The 25,083-nt window shown below is 44.0% G+C and overlaps 1 protein-coding gene across 1 annotated transcript in view; it reads right to left on the bottom strand.

Moving 5' to 3' along the window:
* The window catches only part of RET (ret proto-oncogene), an 84,002-nt gene extending 62,839 nt beyond the window's left edge, over nt 1-21,163 (bottom strand). Inside the window, exon 1 of the mRNA XM_026678386.2 lies at nt 21,021-21,163. Within this exon, the coding sequence (XP_026534171.1) occupies nt 21,021-21,066 (46 nt within the window). The 5' untranslated portion in view covers nt 21,067-21,163. The remainder of the gene's footprint in view (nt 1-21,020) is intronic.
* Between the last annotated feature and the right edge of the window lie 3,920 nt (nt 21,164-25,083).

Genomic DNA, 25,083 nt, shown 5'->3' with positions numbered 1-25,083 from the left:
AGCAGGGGGTTGGACTAGAAGACCTCCAAGGTCCCTCCCAACTCTGTTATTCTAACATGATTGCTCTGATCAGATTCAAAATCTGCTTAGGTTTTCACCTGCTGAGGTGAAAAAAACACATTTTGTTTTCTGCTGCTTAGTAGAATTATTATATATAGCTTTCAGTTTAACAATGCCAGTTGGGTAATGAAATGTCTGCAAGAAAGCAACCAAGCTCAGAGAGCACTAAGGACCCATTCTTATCTTAAAATGATTTTAATAATTAAAACCTCCTCAAACATAGGGAGGGAAAGTCAATTTATATCTGCCTCCCTTCCTATTTTATTTAACTCCAACTTCAAAACAAGAGGAGTTGAGATTAGCTCTTTTGTTCTATTCATATGTAGTGAGAGCAATCCCAGGTTTATTTAAATCTCTGGAAAAGGAGTCTGTTGGAAGAAAAAAATAACCCTTGTGTTTTTCTGATGCTATATTCTAATCCATGTAGTATACCTCAAATCTTTTTTTTTTTTTTTTTTAGAAAAAAAAACAGCCGTTACATATAAAATCCAGCTAAGTGGCAGCATCTAGCTAACCTTGGTTGGCTCCATAATGTTTAAGTAGAGCTGGATTTGGTTACCATCTCCGGGAGAAACCGTCAGAAGATTCCAAGAAGTACCACCTTGAACAGAGGGTTGGACTAGAAGACCTCCAAGGTCCCTTCCAACTCTTGTTAAATTCTGTTTGCAAGAACAAGCCAAGCCCAGAGGTGGGATTCAACTGGTGAAACAACCAGTTTGGTAAGTGAGTGCTTGAAAACCCATTTTCAGTTCTAAAACTTACTTTCTACTGCAGCCTTGTTGAGTAAAATAGCTGAGGCATGGCCATCCACTGTGCCGTGTGAATCAGCTGTGATAAAAAAACCAGGAAATGAAGGAAAGGCTAGGGCAGGGATAGGTGGGTGGGGCCAAATGATCACCGGAACAACTGGTTCGCCTGAACTGGTCTGAACTGGCTGAATCCCCCATCCTGGCCAAGCCTGTCTTATTGCTACAGAAACTACACAAAAGCAAACTTCCTCTCATCAAAGGCTCAAAAGTAGTCCGAGAGCCCCTATAAAAGTCCCAAAAGATAAAATATCCCAAAGGAAAGAAACCAACATGGTCCTCTCCCCCACAGTCCTTCAACAAGCCCTGCCTGGTTGGGTTTGATGTTGGAATGCTTTTAGGAAAGCAATTGGATTCTTCAGCCCAGAGCATTACATCCTTTTCATTAGTTCATTAGCTAATGTTCCAAGATAAGTGAACATGGAATGAAACTGCAAAACCACATAGCAAGGACATGTGGAATGCACATTAAAGGCAGGGCTGCCAAAATGTCTCTTGCAACATATGGTATCTTTTTTTTCCCCCTCAGCAAACAGCACCGAAAACAGAGAACAGGGGGGGAAAAATCATTTGGTTTTTTTCATTCTACAACATGCGTTGTGGCTCTCAATTCCGAAGAATCACGCTTCCCTTTTCACGATTCACTCTCCTAGTCTGGAAAGTCACTAACTTCACTAGTGACACACAAGTAGCCAAAGGTGTTTTATATGGAAGCGTGAGGAATTGAAGCTTTCTGCGCATTGGTGTAAACCGGCCGGATCCTATTTGTAACATGAGCCATTGTGGAATTCTCTATGTAGATTCTCAATCATCCAGGTCGGGGGGGGTCAAACTCAAGGCCAGTGGCCAGATGCAGCTCATGATGTGGTTGGATCTGGCCCACAGGGCCATCCTGGAAAATGTAAGGGGCTGCCCACGTGGTTTTGGCCCAGTTTACCCAATGTGAAGAGGAAACATGCCACCAGTTTGGGTAGTGGCATCAAGCTGGTCATGCCCTCCCCCCGTTGGCCACACCCACCTACTTGGCCATGCCCACCCAGCCCCACAAGGTCAACCACAGCCCTGATGCAGCCCTCAATGAAATAAGAGTTTGACACCCCAGATCCAGGTCCTTCAGTTCTGAACTCAAGAAGCTTCTCGGTTGAGGAAAAAATGCAGAGAAGAGCAACTAAGATGATTAAGGGCCTGCAGGCTAAAACATATGAAGAACGGATTTGGATATGGCTAGTCTAAAGAAAAGAAGAATTAGGGGTGACATTCCAGTATTTGAAGGGTTGCCACAAAGAAGAAGAGGGGGTCAACTTATTTTCCAAAGCACCAGAAGGCAAGAGAAAAAGCAACGGAGGGAAACTATGGAGCCCAAAATGCTAAATTGTTAAGTGAACCACTTCAGCTGTTAAGTTTAGTAGCCTATAGTAGTGAATCTGGCTTCCCTTTTGATTTGGCTTGTGGCAGCATAGGATAATAGGATATGGCAGATAACTTCCTATTTGGAGCTGGATTTAACAGAATTAACAGACTTGGAAGGGACCTTGTAGGTCATCTAGTCCAAACCCCCACCCCAAGGAGAAGACCCTACACCATTTCTGACAGATGGCAGTCCAGTCTCTTTTGAAAGCCTCCAGTGATGAAGCTCCCACAACTTCTGAAGGCAACTTCTGTTCCATCGGTTGATGGTTCTCTAATATTTATCTCCATTTATTTACAATCCATTATCTATCCCCCAATCTGTCTTTGCTCAATCCAATCATACCATTTTTCTCACACCTTGTAATCAAATTCCTCTTTCTCCTGTAGACTCAAGGTTAATTTGTCCATCTCGGCACAACTCATTATTTTTTAAATGGTCAATTCCTCTGTTGGTATACATGTGTGTTTCCAACATTGGGCATAGGTAATCCCTGGCAGCAGTTAAAATATGCAATATTAAATATTTTATATTTCTCTCATATTTCTTTCTGAATATTCCCAATAAAAATAATTCCGGTTCTAATTCTATTTGCTCATTGGTAATCCCCTGTAACCATTTTTGAATTTTTAACCAGTATTTTGGGGTTTCCAAGCAGGACCACTACCACAACCAGTGATGGTTCTCATTGTCGTTTTCATTTATCCTTATTTCCAGGTTGAATCTCTCCCTGATGAGTTTCCATCCATTGTTCCTTGTCTGGGTCGCAAAAGGGTGAACACCTGACCTGGGACACTGCAATTGTCACAAATACATGATGCCATTTGCCAAACGTCTGAATTTTGTTCACCTCGATGGTCAGAATTAAGAAGAAACTTCGAAACAGTGAGCACCATTAACCAGTGGAACAGAAGTTGTCTTCAGAAATTGTGGGTGCTCCATCACTGGAGGTTTTTGAGAAGAAACTGGACAGTCACTTGCCTGAAATGGTATAGGGTCTCCTGCTTGAACAGGGGGTTGGACTAGAAGACCTCCAAGGTCCCTTCCAGCTGTGTTCGGTTTGATCACAGATGCACTGAACTCTTGAAAATAGAGCAAACCCCATTGAATGCTTAATATCAGCGTTCAGCCTCATGTTGTTGATTTCTGCATCCAAATGTGAGGCAGAGCCTCATCATGGTTCATCCCAACCAGCTCCTACCATCTTCAAAGTTTATCTTTCCCATTCCTTTCCACCTTTGTATTTCTGCTACAAACAGGAGTGGCTTTAGGAACCATTCGCCCTGGGCTTTCACATCAGTGGGGCAATTAAGGAAGCAATATATTATTCAACAACCATCGGAAGGAAATCTTGGGTTTTGCAGATTCTGCAGAATTACAGTTCTGAGGAGGCCCCAGCCAGCAGAATTACTGTAAAAGATGGAGACTCACAAAGAGACAATCCTTTCTTAGTAACACAATCACAACATGAGTCTGTCATCTGCACCTCTATAACTGTCTCATCACTCCTTATCACCCATCCCCTCCCACTTATGACTGTATGACTGTAACTTTGTCGCTTGTATCCTTACAATTTATATTGACTGTTTTCTAGTATGATTCGATTGCTTATGGTACCCTATGACTATCATGAAGTGTTGTACCTGATGATTCTTGACTCTTGATGAATGTATCTTTTCTTTTTATGTACAATGAGAGCATTTGCACCAAGACAAATTCCTTGTGTGGCCAATCACACTTGGCCAATACAATAATTCTACTTCTACTTCAAAAACACACACACACGGCATTCAAACCACTGGTTTCGCGCATCCACAAACACATTACCTCTCTGGATCAAAACCGAAGTGAAATAAATGATCAAATCAAACGAGCCGATTTTATCTGCGTCATTCACTGAATTCGTCAATTAAGAAATCATTCTTAAAAAGCTCTGAAAGGAATTAAATTTAATGTTCATTGGAAAATTTATCATTTCTTTACTGAAGCTGTAGCTGACATAATTTCAAGATTCTTGGTAACATACCAAATTTTTCAACAAAATCCACAGTCGGATTAAAACATAATGTCCTTCATTGTGATGACAGAAACAAGTCAAAGATGACACGGTGGACAAAGCCCTCTGCAAAATCTTTTAACAAACCTTCTGTAGCCTGTCAAAAAGGGCCCCACTTGATAGTGGACAGCCACTTTTTCGAAGTGGTATAGGATCTCCTGCTTGAGCATGGGGTTGGACTAGATGACCTCCAAGGTCCCTTCCAACTCTGTTATTCTGTATTCTGATTTCTATGGAGAGAACATTCCATAACAACAAGGCCTGCAACCTTGGCTCTCCTCATCTCCTGGAAATTCAGAACCCCCCCCAGTTTCCTTGAAGTGAAATTAAAGCAAGGAATAATAATAATAATAATAATAATAATAATAATAATAATAATAATAATAATAATAATAATAATAATAATAATAATAATAATAATGTGAAGCAGTCCCAAAAGAAAATGGAACGACAACATCAAAGAGACTCTACAGCACCATCAAATAACTATGGTTGGGCCACCAGAAGAGCAGGAACCAGAACCTTGTATCTCCCTCAAGACCCAAAGTGATAAAAGAGGAGGAGGAGGAGAGGAGCAAGGAGCAAGGAGCAAGGAGGAGGAGGAGGAAGAAGAAGACGAAGAGGAAGAAGAGGAGGAGGAATAAGAAGAGGAAGAGGAAGAAGAGGAGGAGGAGGAGGAGGAGGAAGAAGAAGAGGAGGAGGAGAAGGAGTTGGAGAAGAAGGAGTTGGAGAAGAAGGAGTTGGAGAAGAATGGAGAGAGGTGGCGAGGAGGAGGAGAAAGAGGAGGAAGAGTTTGTCCATTGAAGATCTGGTCATTCTGATACACATTGATGGAGAAGCATCCTGTCTAAGTTAATTATTGCCAAAGTCTACAATAAGCTTCCCAGTCAAACCAATAAATTTATTTTGCTAGACTGAAAACCAAACTATTATCTCCTTTGTAAGATCATCTATAATGGGTTTCTGAAAGGGATGCATTGCACAATGAATTTTTAAACTATCTACTAAAAATAATGTTTAATTACTTTTCTAAGTGCACATGCCATTATGTAGCCATTAAGACTAATGTCCCAATTTTCCTCGGCCAAATCAGAGAAAATGCTGATTGAGTTATCCAAATTCCTCAAGATAATTCTGCTGAATAAGTGCATGCGTATCCTTATTAACTCAGTAAACTTTCCTAAATTTAATTTCAGCTTGTGGCAAGACATCCTTCTTTTTCCAAAGAGCTCCCCATTCTTACTTTTTCAGATGCTTGAATATGTGATTGAATTTTAACATTCTTCTTGGTCCAATGAAAAGCCCAACAATTGAAAACACCCTCTGTTTGACAAGATCAAAATGGGCAATCACAACTTATTTTCAAGCATGTCACACCATCAATATATTGATCAGGATAATATATCACTCCATTTTTCCATAAGCCTTTTATCACAAATTGTCACATTTGAAGCACATTATATGAAGTCCTGAGTTTCTTGAGAAGTCCATAATGCTGGGATGGATGAAAGGAAGGAAGGAAGGAAGGAAGGAAGGAAGGAAGGAAGGAAGGAAGGAAGGAAGGAAGGAAGGAAGGAAGGGGAAAAAGAGAAAGAGGTAGGAAGAGAGGGAGGGAGAGAGGGAGGGAGGAAGGAAAAGGAAGGGGAAGAAGGAAGGATAAGAAGGGAGGGAGGGAGCGAAGGAAGAAAGCAGAGAAGAGGAAGAAAGGATAAAAGGAAGGAGAGAGAAAGAATAGAAAGAAAGAAAGAATAGAAAGAAAGGGAGAGAGGAAAGCAGAGAAAAGATGAAGAATGGAAGGAAGGGAGGGAGGGAAGGAGGGAAAGAAAGAAAGGAAGAATGGAAGGAAGAAGGAAGGAAGGGGATGGGAGGGAGGGAGCAAAGGAGGAAAGCAGAGAGAAAGAAAAAGAAAGAAAGAAAGAAAGAAAGAAAGAAAGAAAGAAAGAAAGAAAGAAAGAAAGAAAGAAAGAAAGAAAGAAAGAAAGAAAGAAAGAAAGGGGAAGGGAAACAAGAACAACGACTAGCAGCAAGGCAGAGGGACTCAGTTACTGGAATGATGTGAGACCTGAAAGAGCAGGTCAGTCACCCTGGAGAAAATCTCTCTCGAGGGTCACCAAGAATCCAGACTCCATTGTGGGCATCTAATCTATCCGGGAAGCCCGAGAAGAAAAACACGAAAAGTGGCATCGCTTCCTTTTCCTGGATCCCCTTTCGGAACAACACAGGGTCTCCAGTCCATTTCAAAGAGACGGAACGAGCGACTCTCAGACTGTGCGAACAACAGAGACCGAAGCCCAAATAAAGAACTCCAGAACGCAGAGCTTTCCAAAATTATTATTATTGTTATTGTTATTGTTATTGTTATTGTTATTGTTGCTGTTGCTGTTGCTGTTGCTGTTGCTGTTGTTGTTATTATTATTATTTATTATTATTATTATTATTATTATTATTATTATTATTATTATTATTATTATTATTATTATTATTATTATTATTATTTATTATTATTATTATTATTATTATTATTATTATTATTATTATTATTATTATTATTATTTTATTATTATTATTATTATTATTATTATTATTATTATTATTATTATTATTAGTCTTTTCCAGATCTGATGGCTGCAAAGTGAGGCAGGAAATCTGTGGACAGAGCTCCATGAAGTCCCAAAGGGTGGAAAATGGATTTCCATTCATGAAGGGAAGCTGCAATTACTTTGAAGGACTCTGGTTTTTTTTTGTTGGGACTCCCAGACAGGATATACGGCAAACATGCGGTATGTTAAAGGGACCATTCATGAATCATTTCACACAAGGGCCCTCGACTTACGACCACAACTGAAGCTCACCGTTTCTCTTGCTAAGTGAGAAATCTGTGAAGTGGAGTTTTCCCCCCGTTTCACAACTTTGCTGGCTGAAGTGAATTGTGGCAGTTGTTAAACCAGTAACGTGGTTTGTTATGTGAATCTGGCTTCCCCATTCCCAGAAGGTTGCAAAAGGGGACCCCGTGGGCCCAGGGGACACCGCGAGCATCATAAATACGAACCGCGAGTGTCATAAATACGAATCACGTGAAGAAGAGGAAGGAGAAAGAAGAAGAGGAGAAGATGATGAAGAGGAGAAGGAAGAGGAAGAGAAGGAGAAGAGGAGGAGGAGGAGGAGGAGGAGGAGGAGGAGGAGGAGGAGGAGGAGGAGGAGGAGGAGGAGGAGGAGGAGGAGAAGAGAAGGATGAGAATCTATTTCAATCCATGCTCCCATTTAAAACTGCATGGCTCCAATAAGTGAACCCCTAAAAGAAAGTCTCTAAAAACAGTATGTATGTGTGTGTGTGTGTGTGTGTGTGTGTGTGTGTGTGTGTGTATCGTCTGGAACACAATACAGACGAACACAATACAGAAGCCTGATGATGGCAGATGAGATTCTGCCGAAACATTGCTACAACTTTAAAAGCACAACTACAATGACGTGGGAAAATACCCGAACAAAGCTGAATGCCATACATGTAAGTACCCACGAAAACTTAAGAAAAAAAAAACACACACACACACACACACACATATATATGTATGTATGTATGTATACGTATACGTATACGTATACGTATACGTATACATGTACATATATATATGTATGTATATATATGTCAAAGTCAAGCAGAGTCCTTTGTAATTGTATGGCATGCTTAATCCACCTGGAAAATGCTTCCTGAAAGGCTTCGCAAAGTGGCATAAATCTTCCATAATCCCATGTACCAACAGCAAGTGGTTGCCTGTCTCCCACTCAACTCTATTCTTCTCCCTTCCAATCACAGGGCCCCTGGGTACATTGCCTGTCAATCAATTTTAATGCCATGAGTCATCCTTCTGCTCCGGTGGAAAGTTCAAGGTGGGTGGCTGAAGGGCAGAAGTTTGTGGAGTTCAGTCTGGTGAATATCTACCCTAAAGTGTTGGCGAGGGGGTAACACTGTCATTAAACCGTATCTGTTTATCAAACTGTGTGTAGGCCACTCTGTTACATGCAGAAGGTGTTATCCTTTCTTACAACCAAGTGCCAATTGTTAAAAAAAAATAAACAAATAAACAGGATTGAACCTTCTTTGAATTTGAATGGGGCACCAACAGAAAAGCTGGAGAAGGAGGGGGATGAGGTGGTAGATGAGAAGGAGAAGGAGATGGGGAAGGAGGAGGAGGAAGAGGAGAGGAGAAAAAGAAGAGGAGAACAACAAAGGAGGAGGAAGGAGGGGGAGGGGGAGAACAAGAACAACAAGAAGCACGGAGGAGGAGAGGAGAACAAGAACAACAAGAACAAGAAGGGAGGAGGAAAGGAGGAGGAGAGGAGGAGCAGGAGAGGAGGAGGAGGAGGAGAGAAGAAGAAGAAGAAGAAGAAGAAGAAGAAGAAGAAGAAGAAGAAGAAGAAGAAGAAGAAGAAGAAGAAGAAGAAGAAGAAGAAGAAGAAGAAGAAGAAGAAGAAGAAGAAGAAGAAGAAGAAGAAGAAGAAGAAGAAGAAGAAGAAGAAGAAGAAGAAGAAGAAGGGGGGGTGGTGGAGAAAAGGAGAAAAGAAATCCATGTTGTAATGTTGTGAAGGAAACTTCATGGAGAGGATCTGCAACATGTCAGCTTCCCAATCAAAAGGATCCATAAAAATATTAAACTCCGATGAAGTTGAGTCAATGAAACACTGGAGACATATTAATTTCTTTGGTTGACTGCCTAGCCATCTACAAGGCTACTTTAAAAAAAACAAAAAAACAAAGTATGTGAAACTCACTGCTGGTCCGAACCACAACCCACGTCTACCTTAAATTGCAATGGCGATGGATGCAGATGGGTTTAAGTCAATCTCCCAGTTCTAAGGTCATCTTACGGCCCAACCTCTAGCCAAAGTTACACTGGGTTCTGAGCTTCGTCTTTTGATTTCATGACTGACCTAGCATCACATTTCATTCTTCTTTCCAGAATAGAATAGAATAGAATAGAATAGAATAGAATAGAATAGAATAGAATAGAATAGAATAGAATAGAATAGAATAGAATTCTTTTATTGGCCACGTGTGATTGGACACACAAGGAATTTGTCTTGGTGTAAATACTCTCAGTATACATAAAGAAAAGGTACATTCGTAAAGAATCAAGAATCATAACGTACAACGCTTAATGATAGTCATAGGGTACAATCAACAATCAAATCATACCAGGAAACAGTCAATATAAATTGTAAGGATACAAGTGACAAAGTTACAGTCCTACAATCACAAGTGGGAGGGGATGGGTGATAAGGAGTGATGAGAACATTAACAGTAATAGTAGTGCACACTTTGTAAATTGTTGAACAGTGTTGAGGGAATTATTTGTTCAGCAGAGTGATGGCTTTCGGGGAAAAACTGTCATTGTGTCTAGTTGTTCTGCTGTGCAGTGCTCTATAGTGTCGTGGGAGGGTGGGAGTTGAAACAGTTTATGTCTGGGATGTGAGGGGTCTGTCAATATTTTCACAGCCCTCTTTTTGACTCGTGCAATATACAGGTCCTCAATTGAAGGCAGGTGGGTAGTACATTGTTTTTTCTGCAGTCCTAATTATCTTCTGAAGTTTGTGTCTGCCCTGTTGGGTTGCAGAACCAAACCAGACAGTTATAGAGGTGCAGATGACAGACTCAATCATTCCTCTGTAGAACTGGATCAGCAGCTTCTTGGGCAGTTTGAGCAGTTTGAGTTGGCGCAGAAAGAGCATTCTTTGTTGTGCTTTTTTGATGACGTTTTTGATGTTAGGCGTCCATTTTAGGTCATGTGATATAGTAGAACCTATATAGTAGAAACAGAAAATGTAGCTACTCTACCAAAACAAACAAAGCTTCTCCTTTTTTTTCCCCAAGAGGCCACTGGACTTTCTGGTTTTTCTTTGAAGACGTTTCACTTCTCATCCAAGAAGCTTCTTCAGCTCTCCTGAAAAATCCCTTTGAAAGGGACAGACAGCATTTTAAACGGAATTCTATAATACAAAGCAAAAATTGTGCGAATTCAAAGTCAAATAAACTGTTGTGGTGTTTCTCTTTGGCAGCCAAGCAGGGAAAAACTTCCCTGAAACCGCAGACAAGGAATAAGATCCAAGACTGATATTTTTCTTACTTATTTTTCTTAAGAAATCCTTGTGTTATTGCATTGCTTTTGAATGTTCTGGAAGACAACCAAAAGGTCTCGTTCGATAACATGAAACTCACTTCTATCATCTTAAAATGGGTTAATATAACAGCAGCAACAACCACAATAGACTGTTATATTTTCAGAGAATGCTTAATACATGTTGCTTTATCACAAGAACTTGAATTGTAACTCACATGGTTTGGCCTTGTCCTATCTCCGCCATATATTGGAGCTGAGATCAATAAGATTTACAGCTCTATATCAAATGAGGTCTATTCACCATGTGTTCTGACCTGGGCTTCCCCACATCATGAAGCCGACCCCTCGTCCCGACAAAACCCCTTTTATTTAGGTCTCCAGCAAAGTCCCGGCAAACAGCCTTTCATGAGATTTCACAACTTTACCAGGCTTGGAGAGTTGCCAGGCCGTTATCTTCCAAATGCCACACTTGGACAATATTTGCAAGAAGTCAGGAACAAATCTTCACACTAATTAAATGAACTAATTGTCTCCTGCAAACACCACTACCCTTTCACTCCTCTTTTATTCCCTATGGGAGGGGCCATTCACCGTCCACCTGTACCCTTACTCTTGATTCGACCCTTGTTCCTTAATTGTTCCTTCTCCTGGCAGCTCTGCGCATGGAGTGAGGCTCCAGCTGTTCTTCTGCCCCACTGATCTCTGACTCCAAAGGCAGCTGATAACTGTTAGCCGGTCCTAGCCCCATCTCTACCCCCGACACAGAGCCCTTGTCAGAGCCTTCCCCAGACTCCAGGACTGGCCCACGTTCCTCCCCAACCTCCTCACTGTACGAGTCTGCTGCCAGCTCTGCTGGCAGGCCACAACACCATGCACTTATTCTTCTAGGGCAGGGGTCTGCACCCTGCAGCTCTGGAGCCACATGTGGCTCTTTTATCCCTCTGCTACAGTTCCATCATTCAAAACATGCGTCACAACAGCCAATGTGTGACACCCCCCAGCACGCAATTTATTGAGCTTTTTGACCCATCTTTTTTTTCAAAGTTCAAAAAAAATTTGTTGTATGCAGAAACATTTGTTTTTCTCTGTAGCAGTTCATTGATTTCATAAATGCAAAATGTTTTTTTAATTGGATTTTTTAAAATTTAAATTGGACTTTTTTGACTTTAATCGGATTTTTTTTTAAATCAAATTTATTTTAATAAAATGCTTTTGGAGTAAAAATCTCAAGATAGTTTTCTATTTAAGATACATTAATAATTTAGTTTATTCAGCGTGCAGTGGAGCTTAGCTATGGAGCGTGAGGCTGTGAATATTCTGCAATATTGACATTTTGAGAAAACTCATTCTATGAATCCAAGCTCTGCAAGCTGAAATAAGGTGCACTGTATTGATGCCTTCACACAATTTCATGGAAACCATGAGATAAACCATAAAACAAAGTTCAGGAATATTCCTTTCTCCCATTGTTTTGCAAATCTATGTACACTACAAACCCTATGATTGTTTGAAGAGAAATGCATCTGTACCAGCAGGCTCTAAGTGTGAGGAGGAAGGGCAAGCAGTAAAAATGAAAGTGAAGCCTTCTAAACAGCTTATAAATAAAATAGAGTAACTAACAGAGTTGGAAGGGACCTTGGAGGTCTTCTAGTCCAACCCCCTGCCTAGGCAGGAAACCCTACACCCCTTCAGAAAAATGGTTATCCAACATCTTTTTTAAAAACTTCCAGTGTTGGAGCATCCACAACTTCTGGAGGCAAGTTGTTCCACTGGTTAATCATTCTAACTGTCAGGAAATTTCTCCTTAGTTCTAGGTTGCTTCTCTCCTTGATTAGTTTCCATCTGTTGCTTCTTGTCCTGACCTCAGGGGCTTTGGAGAATAGCTTGACCCTCCCTTCTTCTTTGTAGCCATCCCTCAAATATTGGAAGGCTGCTATCCTGTCTCACTTAGTCTTCCTTTTCATTAGACTAGCCATGCCCAGTTTCTGCAGCCCTTCCTTCATACATTTTAGCCTCCAGTCCCCTAATCCTCTTTGCTGCTCTTCTCCGCACTCTTTCTAGAGTCTCAACATCTTTTTTACATGTAATATTAAAGAGCACCTGTCATTGCAGATCCATCCTGGCAGCACCTGTTAGCGGGCATCCATTCATGTGCTCCCTGCCTGGTCCTTCACCTTGTTTTGTCCTTCTCGCATCACCATCCCTCCTCCCATTAAAGTGAATGGGACTGTCGGTGAGTCAACAGCGCGGGACAAAAATTTACAAATTATGATTTCAATCGAGTTGATTTCAATCAAGCCTTTTTACTAGGAGCCATAAAAGCCTTTCAACGTCTAAAATGGAGGTAACACTGCATATATCGCTTTTTATACTATATATAAAAACTCTAGTGCCGTGATGGTGAACCTATGGCACCCGTGTCGGAAGTGGCATGCGGAGCCACTTCTGCTGGCATGTGAGAGGTTGCCCGGAAGAGCCCCAAAGCGCATACGTGCACTCCCTCCGCCAGCCAGCTGATTGTTGGGTGTCTGCCGTGCATGCGCAGGGGGAGATGCATGCATGGGAGATGTGCATGCATGGGTTGCGTGTGCATTCACAGAGGCATGTGGTGCGCACACCTGGGGTCATGCACAAATGCACAGGAGGCGGGGGGAGTCATGCGCACACTGCATCATGGGTGCAGGCACATGAGCACCACACACGCTCACGCACTTTTGGCACGCAACATGGAAAAGGTTCGCCATCACATCCAGAGTGTGTTGCATTTATGAAATCAATGAACTGCTACAGAGAAAACAAATGTTTGTTTCTGCATGCCACAAAAACATTTTGAACTTTGAAAAAAAGAAGATGGGTCGAAAAGCTCAATAAATTGCGTGCTGGCGGGTGTCGCACATTGGCGGTTGTGATGCATGTTTTGAGCGAGAGGGAGCCACAGCAGAGGGTGAAAGAGCCACATGCGGCTCCAGAGCCACGGATGGCCGACCCCTGGGATAGTTAGTCTTGGAGACTGCTGTCAGGAATAACTGCAGCCAAAAATATTTTTCTTAATCAATGTTGAAAGGAATGGTTAGCACGATTGCTCTTTGGATGTGTCACAATGAATCCTTTTCCGTTTCATGATTCCAACTGAATTCCGTTTCTGTCTAGACGGTTGGTCTTTGAGCCATTCCTTCACGCCACTTGCGAAAAAGAAAAGGAGTGAAAAAGGAACAGAAAAAGAAGACGGGGGGGTTGCTTTAAAAAAAGCTGCAAGGGAGAAAGAGGGGTACTTTTGAGAGGCCCAATGCAGGATCTAGATTTTTCTCACTTCAGCAGGAGAACTTTTCTCCTCTCTTGTGGGAACGGTGGATTAGCAGATAGGTGATCATGCAACATGGAGTGATCAGGTGATCATTCTCAGAAACAGCCACTGCATGTCCAAGAGAAGAAAAAAAGGGGGGGAGGAGAGAGAGAGAGAGAGATGGATGAAGAGGAAAGGAGAAAGAAAAAGAGAAAGAAAGGAATGAATGAATGAATGAAAGACAGAAAGAGAAAGGGAAAGAGAGAGAGAGGAAGGAAGGAAGAGAGAAAGAGGAGCAAACAGAGATAGAATGAAAGAAGATAGAAGGACAAAGAAAGGGAGGGAGAACTTTCCCTGCAGCCATCGGCTCTTTCCAAGTTAGAGCAACTTTCTTCTTGCATTTTTACTCATAAAGAGACAAACAAGAAAAACACACTCCTTTTACAAGAGTAAGAAAAAAATATATTAAAAAAGTAAGGTCACAATTCTAGGCAAAGTGAACCAAACAGGTGAGCCAAGCTCATTTCAGAAATAAGGGGAAACGAGGGAAACCCATCCTTCTCTGAGATTATTACCAAGCTTGCTTATCTAGCTAGCTATCATCTATCTGTCAAACATCTCTATCATCTATCTATTGTCTGTCTATTGTCTGCCTGTCTGCCTGTCTGTCTAGCTATGAAAGAAACCAAGGGGCCTTACATCATCACCCCTCAAACATGAACCTTGTTCAGTCTATTTCTCACTGAAATATTCAGGTGATCCATCCAGTTTAGCCAAAGTGAGACTCAGGGATCCTTTGAACGGCATCAGTCCTGAAGTTTTCCACACGCTTCACTGGTGATCTGGAATTTGGACGACGTAGCCAAGGAGTCTGCAAAAGCTCATTACTTTTCTCCAAGCTCCACAGAAAAAAAAATCCAAGAGAGAAAGAAGAGGCAAAAGCTTGAGACTGACAGCTCTGGTTTCTAAGCACAACTTCATCAGGATTCTTGAAGGACCAGGGGTGACACGATAGCAGTCTTCCAGTATTTAAGGGTCTGCCCCAAAGAAGAGAGGGTCAACTTATTCTCCAAAGCCCCTGAAGGCAGGACAAGAAGCGATGGATGGAAACACATCAAGGAGAGAAGCAACCTGGAACCAAGGAGGAATTTCCTGACTGTGAGAACAATTAAACAGTGGAACATCTTGCCTCCAGAAGTTGTGAATGCTCCATCGCTGGAGGGTTATAAGTAGAGATTGAATAACCATTTGTCTGAAGGGGTGTAAGAGTATAGGATTATAATAATATAGGATTTTCTGCCTGGGCAGAGGATTGGAGTAGAAGGTCCCTTCCAATTCTGTCATTCTCTTAAGATGATTTGGAGGAAGATGTTGAATGGTGGTATTCTTGGTGCTGCCTGAGCTTGGTTGTTTTCTTGCAGAGGTTTCACTACCTGACTAGGTAACATCTTCAGTGCTAGAAGAGTGTGGGATTTTCTCTCTGTTTATATGCAGTGGCTTTCCCTGCCAGTATTGGTGGAAGTCTGGTTTTCTCTTTGATAATTCCTTGACTAGGCTGTCATTCATTGCTTGTTTATCCAAGTTAGTTGTTCCTTGATTACTGTTTAATTTTTGTTTGTCTGGAGGTACTCCCTGCTTATCTGGGTGTTGATTGCAGGCAAGAAGATACTCTGATCCCTTTGGCTTCCTTTTCAGCTTTATAATTGCATCTTTTGAATGGTGTGTAACTGTCATTAATCTCTTTGTACCTGTTGATGATTGTTGACTGTAAATATTGAATTAACAGAGCATAAAAATTCTGGCACTGAATCTCCCCGGAATAAGAAATTTAGGAGTGATTTGAAGGTGCATTTAGAATCCAAGAGGTGACATCATTGGGAGATTTTGTTGGAAAAAAATGGATACAGATTGTTTCATGTTTGACATACATGTTTATCCTGTTACACTTTCTATGGCTTCTGAATGAGGACAAAAATATACAAAACCTGATTTTCCTGACCTTTTTTTTCTGAATTGTTTGCAGATCTGCTAAGTATCTCCACTTTATACAACTCTTTTATGGTGAAAAACACTTTTGTATTTTTTCAATCTTAAATGGAATTTTCCTCCCTCCAACAATTCAAATCCTTAAAGTAAAACTATTAATCCATCCTTCTGAAACTTTGCAGATTACCTAGATATCGTGTTTCTCCAACAATACGCCCCCCCCCCCAATAGGAAGGCCCAGCATGTTTTCTAGGCATAAAATGAAATTAAGCCCCTCCCCCCAAATTTAGGCCTAGTTTAAAACATGAGAAATTGGGGGGGAGCGGGGAACTTGCCATTAGGAGTGCCCCGCAGGCAGCTACACCTCACCATCAGCCACTCCTAACACCATGGCGGAGCACGGAGGGCTCCCTTACCCGGGTCAGCAGGCGGGTGGCGTCGGCGTGGATGTCCGGCAGCGTTTCAGCTGCTTCTCAGGCCTCTGTAGCTTCCATGGTTCCCACAGGTGCTGGCGCCTCTCTCGCCAGCGCCATCTCCAACAACAGCGTCTGAGTCGCTCCCACTTTTCCCCCCGTCCCCGTAACAACAGGAAAAAAAGATTTTGAGGTACCTGGGAGCGCCGCGCGCTGCATTTTGGTTTAATCCCGAGCGGCTGGGTGGGCGTGAGAAGAGCCTTGCGGCGTCTCTGCTGCTGCTACCCTTGGTGCTCCAGCCTCGGGCTGTGCAAGTTTGCAAAAGTCCCGGTGCGCAGCCCGTTCCTGCATTCAAGCGCCCAGGCCAAGCTGCAGTTGTCCCTCTCTCACCAGTGCCGTCTCCAATAACAGCAGCAGCAGCGGTGGGAACCGTGGAAGTTACGGAGGCAGCTTCCCCACCCGAGAAGCAGCTAAAACGCTTCCACGGTTCCCGCCGCTGCTGCCGCTGTTATTGGAGACAACGCTGGCGAGAGAGGGACAACTGCAGCTCAGCCTGGGCGATTGGAATGCAGGAACGGGCTGCGCACCAGGACTTTTGCAAACTTGCAGAGCCCGAGGCTGGAGCACCAAGGGTAGCAGCAGCAAAGACGCTCACTTGGCTCTTCTCACGCCCACCCAGCCACTTGGGATTAAACCAAAATGCAGCATGCGGCGCTCCCAGGTACCTCAAAATCTTTTTTTTCCTGTTGTTACGGGGACGGGGAAAAAGTGGGAGCGACTCAGACATTGTTGTTGGAGATGGCGCTGGTGCGTGGAGGGGGGGGAGAAATTAATTCACCCCCGAAAAGACGTCCTAGCTGTTTTTTCGGGGCTCAAAAAAAAATAAGGCCCGGTCTTATTTTGTGAGAAACACGGTAGAATTCCCTTTATGTGCTCTGCCATTTTCATAACCATTAGAGTAGTTTCAAAACAGAAACCATGATGAGCTAAGAAATAACATCTTTATAAAGAATCCTGCAAACACTTTTTTTTCTTCCATAACATCTGAACCTCAAAGGTTTGGTCATTCAGAAGCTCCAGATTTCATCCAGTTCATCATTGAAATAAATAAAATATTTTCAGTTCCATTCTAAGTAAGACAAAGCTCAGGACCCCAATTTCATCAAAACAGGTCTATGACTATTTGTCGTGGCCAAGTCACCATAGTCAACTTCCATAGTCAATTCGCCATGGCCAACTCTCCATAGCCAATTCACCATGGCCAACTCTCCATAGTCAACTTGCCATGGCCAACTTTCTGTGAGATAATTCCCAATGGCCAACTTGCTATAATCAACTTGCCATGGCCAACTTGCTATGGGATAACTCCCCACAGCCAACATGCCATGGCCAACTCGCCATAGTCAAGTCACCATGACCAACTTACCATAATCAACTTGCCATGGCCAACTCGCTGTGGGATAACTCCCCATGGCCAACTCGCCATAGTCAACTCACCATGGCCAACTTGCCATAGTCAACTTGCCTTGGCCAACTTGCTATGGGATAACTCCCCACAGCCAACTTGCCACAGCCAACTCACTGCAGGATAAAAGCTACACTAATATCAAAGAAATGATGGGATAGAATCATTAAAGAAAGGATGCCAAAGGAGGGTCAGAATTTAATGTGAATGGCAAAAATTAAAATATTTTTAAATTTATTTTAAATAATTAAATAAAATTGTTAAATTGTCCCTGCAGTGGTGAGTCGGCCGTGGTGAATTGGCTATGGTGAGTTGCTCCATTCCCAGTCAAAACATATAGCAAGTCCAGCAGTTTTCAGAGTCTCAAACTCAGGAGACTCTGAGAAGAAACCAGGGTTTTTTTTCAAACCATCATCAGATAAAAGTCTTAATAGAAACTTGTGGTTGACGTACCCTACAGGTGGTCCTCGAGGTAAGGCCACAGCTGAGCCTAACATTTATGTTGCTAAACAAAAATTTGTTAATGGAGTTTTGTCCCGTTTCACGACTGTTCTTGCCACTGTTCCTAAAAGAATCGTTGCATTTGTTAAGTTAGGGAATCGGGCTTCCCCGTGGGCTTTGCTAGTCAGAAGGCCGCAAAGGGGATCACACTGTGACCGTCGTAAATATGAGTCAAGTTGCATGTTAATTCCCCCATACAACCTCCATAGCAGGCAATGTTATAGGCACACCTTTCACTCATTTCAATGTGGGATAATTTTTCTCTGCATTTGTGCTTTTTTCCCCTCTACAATAAATGCAATCCTTCCTTCCTTCCTTTCTTTCCCTCTATTTCTTTCTCTCTCTCTCTCTCATTCTTTCTCTTTCTTTCTTTCCCTCTCTTTCTCTCTCTCTTTCTCTCTCTCTTTCTCTCTCATACTTTCTTTCTTCCCCTTCCTTCCTCTCTATCAAACCTGGAGTGTCCACTGTTTTCACCTCAAAGCTGCACAGCTGCTATTTCATTTCATTCATTACTTTTTTCTCCTTTCCATCCAGACCTTCAAAGCCATTACAGATTATTGCTGGGAACAGTATCTTCCCAGCATGAATGGAGCCCCTGGTCCATTTGCTGACCTCGACAACAGAATGCACACCACAAAACAAAACCAAAAAAACCAAAATACTCCCCAAACATTTGCACTGCCTATCAACCCTAATCAGAAGTGGCGGGGCTCAGGTTTAAAAGTACTTTTACAGCACAATTTATGAAGCAGAGTTCCTAATACTCCCCCCATTTCAAAACAAAAGGGTCTGTGCAAATTCCTACTCAGCTAATCCTTTGCATGTGTGCTAAGAAATTACCAGTGAGTAAAATAAACCAAGATCAGTCCAGGTTCAGGAGACCACAGATCAAGGTTAAAACAAAGAAACAAAACAAAAGACACAGTTCAAGAGACAGATATTCATAAAGTCACCAGGAGTCAAGCCAACCTCATAGCTCAAATTGCAAACATCAAAAAAAAAGCAAGAAACTCATTTCTGCTTATTAAACATTTCGCTATTCGCACGACTAAATAGAGCAAAACCATTTCGAAATCTGACTTTGCTTTCTGCATTTCTCCTTATTCAGTGTAGATCAGGCTGCTGCCAGACACTGAAACAACGGCATGGTAAACATGAATCAGAATATTAAAATTAAGATGGAGATCTAGAATGCATTATATATTCTTAATATGATACATTCTAGATCTCCCTCTTGATTTTAATATTCTGATAATACTTAATAATAATAATACTTGGGAGGGAAGTACATTCCGGACTGAACAAGTGTATCCAAAGTACAAATTTTTTGGGAAGGGGGTGGATATTATGATTAATAAAGTAGAAGATTATGAGAAGTAAATTGCCTCTTATTCTTCCTTAACTCAGGCCTCCTAGTGTCTAACATTGAAATGCAAGCTTGATATTATACATCATAACCAGAAGGAAAGCAAGGAGAGGAGACACAATTATAATTGTTATTATAACGTGCCATAATGTAATTTTATAATCTACTTGCAAAAGGGTTCTGATGTTAAGCTTTGGCCAATCTGAGACACAAAAGGAACCCCATCTATTTGAGTCCTCCATAATATTCTAGAAGTAAATGGAGATTCGGAGAGCCAGTGAGGTGGGGACAGATCCCTTTGTCTGGAAGACTGGGACAAAATTTGTGTAGAGGCAACAAACAAGCTAGTGTGAGTCCATCTGCACTTCCCAAAGAACAAAACCCAACCTTCGTGTTCAACCTTTAATTGGTGGCAATCCAAGCTGAACAAAGTGAAGAAAAAGAATAATTTTCACCTAACAGAGGAAAGAGTGGAGGGGGGGGAAGGTTAGTTTATACAAGTATTATCCCAAATCTGATTTTTGTTGAGTTCTTTTTAATGAATTGAATGAGATCACCACTCCCAGAGACGGTGAGGTTTTTTTTTCTACAAACACCCCAACTCTGATTTATTCCTATAAACATCAGGAGCTTTGGCAAACAATGCCAGATGGAAGAGAAGCAGATAATGGATATATTTTTAAAAAATATTGTTTGCCTTAGAAACAAAACAGCTGCGGTAGCATCATCCGCCTCGGCCAGCCAATAACTTTTCATCATGTCGGCTTTTATCAACCTGAAGCCAAGTTAATCCCATAATGGCAAGGAAGAAAAAAAGGGAATATGCGTATAAAAGTTCCTTCGAAAGCCAGGAACTCACTCTTCATTCTCTCCCTGACTTTTTGAAGGCACTTTTGCTGGAAATGACAAGAATTTATGGAGTGAGTTTGCAAACAGTAGCCTGGCAGTCCTTGGAGAGCCCAAACAGAGGATAAATTCAGCCTTTTAAAAAACGTTATCTATCCTAAACTTCAGTTCCTTGGGCCCCAAGACCGGCTCGATCGGGGTGGGTAGGGTGAGTTACCGGGAGCAAGGATGTTCAAGGATGCCCCTCCCCCAGGAAAAATGATGGGAAAATCCACGCAGGGATTTTGTTTGCTCCAAATTTAGATAAGGAATAATGGATGGAAACTGATCCAGGAGAGATTCAACCTGGAAATAAAGGAGAAACTTTCTGACAGTGAAAACCATCAACCCATGGAATAGAAGTTGCCTTCGGAAGTTGTGGGAGCTTCAACACTGGAGGCTTTCAAGTAGAGACTATAGATTCTCCTGCTTGGGCGAGAGGGGGGTTAGAGTAGATGACCTACAAGGTCCCTTCCAACTCTGTTCATCTAATATCTAATATCCCCCCCCTTCGCTCCTTCTTTTCTTTCTTATTGCGGCACTTTTGGCTGCCACGCTCAAGTCGGCTCCAAACTTCTCCGCGTGGGAATTTCCCTGAGTGGGATCTTAGCCTGCCCCTTGCGGCTCTTTCCTGGTGTGTCCCCCCCAGCCACCCAGCCACCCTTTGCCTCTTACCTTCGCACAAGACGGCGAGGCTCAGGGCCCATCCGGCGAACGGCATCTTCCCGGGTGGCAGTAATAAAATCCGCACGATCTTCTTCGCACTGGGGAAAAAGGCTGGGTGGAGAAAACCCGCGTGGGTTTTTTTTTGCTTTTTTTCCCTTCTGTCCGCCCTAGGTCTTCCTCTCGCGCGGGTCGGGGAGACCCCCCCACCCCACCCTACCCTCCTGCTTCGTGCCTCAATCCGGGAGCCCCATCCTGGGGGCGCAGGAACCCGCCGGGGTCTCGGTTAGACCCTAGAGAGTCGGGGCTTTAAAGTCGGGTCGCGCGTGGGTGTCCTGGCCCCGGTCGAGAGAACCGTCCCCAGCTCCTGGTTGCGTCGATCGGCGGGGCGATGAAGAACTGCGTGGGGAGGAAGAAGTGCGCAACGGAGCCACCTGCCGCGGGGTGAAGGGGCTCCGCGTGGATCTCCTTTGGCTTTAGGACACGCGAGCAAGCCAAGGAGCTAGCCGAGCCGCGGGCGGAGGGGGAAATAAAAGAGACGAGGCGAGGCGGCTGCCGGCCGCCCAGTTGCGGGCACCCCCGCTGGAGCGCTGCGCTCCGCCCGGCTGCCGCCTGGGGCGCTCGGAGGCTTTAGCGGCTCCCCCCCAGGCTGGGATGCTGCGCCGGTGCGCACCGGGCGACGACTGGCTGAGCGGGGCTCCTCTCGCCTCCTCCCGACGATGAGGCTCTAGGCGGGGGTCGGCTGGGAAGCAGGGGGCGGGGGCGCCCGGTTGCAACTCAAGAGCCTCGCTGCGCTCCCGGGTGGGAGGGTGGAATGGAATGGAAGGGCGGGGCCCTCTAACTCCAGCGCGAAGGTCGTGGGGAGGGATGGGGAGGACCTTGGCTAGCCTGAGGACTCCGGGGCTGCGTTCAGACGAAACGCTTCCACTCGGCTGGTGGCTTTCAACCCGTCCAAATAGAGCTGGAAGGAAGGGACCTTGGAGGTCCTCTAGTCCAGCCCCCTGGCTCATGCAGGAGAGACCCGATATACCATTTCAAGACAAGTGCACCGGATCCCTTTTCCCCTCGAAGCCAAGCGAAGGCTAACTTTAGCAGGTGCAAAAATGCAGCCCGACCCACGGAGACGGGCGCGCGCGAGAGAGAAAGAAACCTCGCCCTTTTCCTGGACTCGCCTGAGTGCCGGTCGTGGGAAGGCCACCCAAGACGCTGCCTGCTCCGCTGGGCGACGGCAGGGCGCGCAAAGAGGGCAACCGAAGGCCTGAAGACCTTCCTGCAGTTACCACCACCACCAGCACCCCGCAAAGTCTACGCGCGCGGACACCCAGGGAGCGGTCCCACCTGCCCCGCCTTAGCTGGCTGGAGAGGGCAAAGCTTGAGTAGGAAAGCGACGCCGCTATCAGGGTCGAGAGAGAGAGAGCGCGCGTGTGTGTAACACTATACAAAAGATTTGGGCATCCCCCCTTCCCCTACTAAAGACAAGATTTTCGTTCTTCCCCCACCCCACCCCTCGGATTTACACAATCAATTAATCAATCAATCAATTAAAATAGAGTTGGAAGGGACCCTTGGAGGTCTTCTACTCCAGCCCCCTGCTCATGCAGGAGACCCTATTTCAGACACGTGGTTTTCCAGGCTCTTCTTAAAACCTTCCAGTGTTGGATAAGCCACAACTTCTGAAGGCAACTTCTGTTCCACCGGTTAATGGTCCTCACCGTCAGAAAATTCCTCCTCATTTCCAGGTTGAATCTCTCCTTGTTCAGTTTCCATCCATTATTCCTTGTCTGGCCTTCAGGTGCTTTGGAAAACAGCTTGACCCCTTCCTCCTCCCTGTGGCAGCCCCTCAGATATTGGAAGACCCGCTATCATGTCTTCCCTGGTCCTTCTCTTCACTAGACTAGCCAGGCCCAGTTCCTGCAAACGTTCTTTATATTTAGAATAGAATAACCGGTGGTGGGATTCAAATTTTTTTTACTACCGGTTCTGTGGGCGTGGCTTGGTAGGCATGGCAGGGGAAGGATACTGTAGAATCTCCAGTCAGAGGTATTTGCCGATTCTCAAAACTACTCAAAATTTCCACTACCGGTTCCCTAGAACTGGTCAGAACCTGCTGAATATCACCTCTGAGAATAACACAGTTGGAAGGGACCTTGTAGGTCATCTAGTTCAACGTCCCACCCAAGCAGGAGACCCTACACCATTTCTGACAGAGGGCAGTCCAATCTCTTCTTGAAATCCTCCAGGGATGAAGCTCCCACAACTTCCGAAGGCAACTTCTGTTCCATGGGTTGATTGTTCTCACTGTCGGGAAATTCTTCCTTATTTCTAGGTTGAATCTCTTCTTGATCATTTTCCTTCCATTATTCCTTGTCTGGCCTTTGGGTGCTTTGGAAAACAGGTTGCCCGCCCTCCTCTCTGGGGCAGCCCTTCAAATATTGGAAGATGCTCTCCTGCCTCCCCGGGTCCTTCTCTTCCCTAGACCAGCCATGCCCGGTTCCTGCAACCAGGCATTGTATCTTTTGCCCTCCCTAATCTTCCTGGTTGCTATTCTCTGCATTCTTTCTAGAGCAGTGGTGGCTCACCTTTTTGGGCTCCCGTGCCAAAAATTGTGTGTGCGCGCTCACATGCCAGCCCCGAGAAGGCAATGAGCAGGGGGAGGGGCCACGCCCCCTGTGCATGCACATGCAACCTCCCTGCGTGCCCCATGCATCTCCTGTGCCCCCCTGCCTCTGTGCATGTGCTAGATACCCAACAATCAGCTGTTGGGTGGCGGTGCCAGTGCATGCGCAGTGGGGCTCTTGTCGTGTGCTGGCAGAAATGGCTCTGCATGCCACTTCCGGCACATGCGCCATAGGTTTGCCGTCCCAGTTCTAGTGTCTCAACCTCTTTTTTTATAGTGTGGTGACCAAAACTGGTTGGAGTATTCTAGGTGTGGCCTTACTAAGGCTTTATAGAGTGGTATTAGTACCTCCCTTGATCTTGATTGCATCCCTCTGCCTTTGCATTTAAAAGTGGATTTAAATACTTCCAACTTTAAGGAGTCTGAATATCAGCAAATCTTCCATCAAGGAATTCCCAACCTCCACGGTCTAAGAAAGAAATTAAAAGCAAGGTTGCTAAACACACCTACAGCTAGTCCCTGGCTTACAACTGGGACCAGGAATTTCAGCCACTAAGTGAGTCATCCCATGCTTGGACCCATTGTGCGGATCACATGATTGTGGGCATATTATGAAAATTGTAACTTTGAGAATGAGTCAAATGTCCTTTTTGCCACTTCAGGTTTTTTTTTTTTTTTTTTTTTTTGAAGCATCCTTAAATGAACAGTTGTAAGCTGAGGGCTAACTGGCTCTAGATAGCTGATTGTATACCTGTATTTCTTCAAGATCTCTTGCTGTGTGTCTTACATTAGGGTGACTGGATTTGAGGAGAAAAATCTACATGACCACCAGGGGGCAACAAAACAAGAGTTTTTGTGGGCATCTCTTTGCTGCCCTCCTAGAGATTGGATCGTTTTCTGCAGCCCAGATCTGGTTACACACAGGGAACCCTCAATTTACAACAGATTCTTTAGCGGCTGTTCGAAGTTACAACAGCACTGAACAAAATGACTTACGGCCACATTTCCCACTTATGACCATGACAGCATCTCCACAGTCACGGATGCTTGGCAACTGGCTCCTATTTATGACGAAGTCACTTAACAACCGTGTTCCTAAACAACTGCAGGGATTCGCTTAACCATGGGAAGAGAAGTCATAAAACAGGGCAAAATTCACTTAACAAGTGTCTCCCATTTGCAACGTAAATGCTGGGCTCAGTTGTGGCCGCAGGTCGAGGACTCCCTAAGCTTCCCACCAGCCTCCAGATGGCTAACTCTGTAACATCTCTGCATCTTCAGATAAACAAGCACCCAATTCGCCTTTTCCTGCATCCTCCCAAGAAAAATCCATTTGGTGAACCTCCAAAAAAAACTGTTCCTTGTTATCTTCTCATTTCTTTCCCATCAGGTTTCTGCCCACAACTGGCTTTCCTGCAAGGGTGGGGTTCAATTTGTTTTACTACCGATTCTGTGGGC

The sequence above is a fragment of the Notechis scutatus genome, chromosome 4 (assembly GCF_049901735.1).
Source record: "Notechis scutatus isolate UNSWTSFEM ecotype Mainland chromosome 4, rNotScu1.2, whole genome shotgun sequence".
Classification (NCBI taxonomy): domain Eukaryota; kingdom Metazoa; phylum Chordata; class Lepidosauria; order Squamata; family Elapidae; genus Notechis; species Notechis scutatus.
The sequence above is the reverse complement of the archived record's forward strand: the minus strand, read 5'-3'. Positions and strand labels throughout refer to the sequence as shown.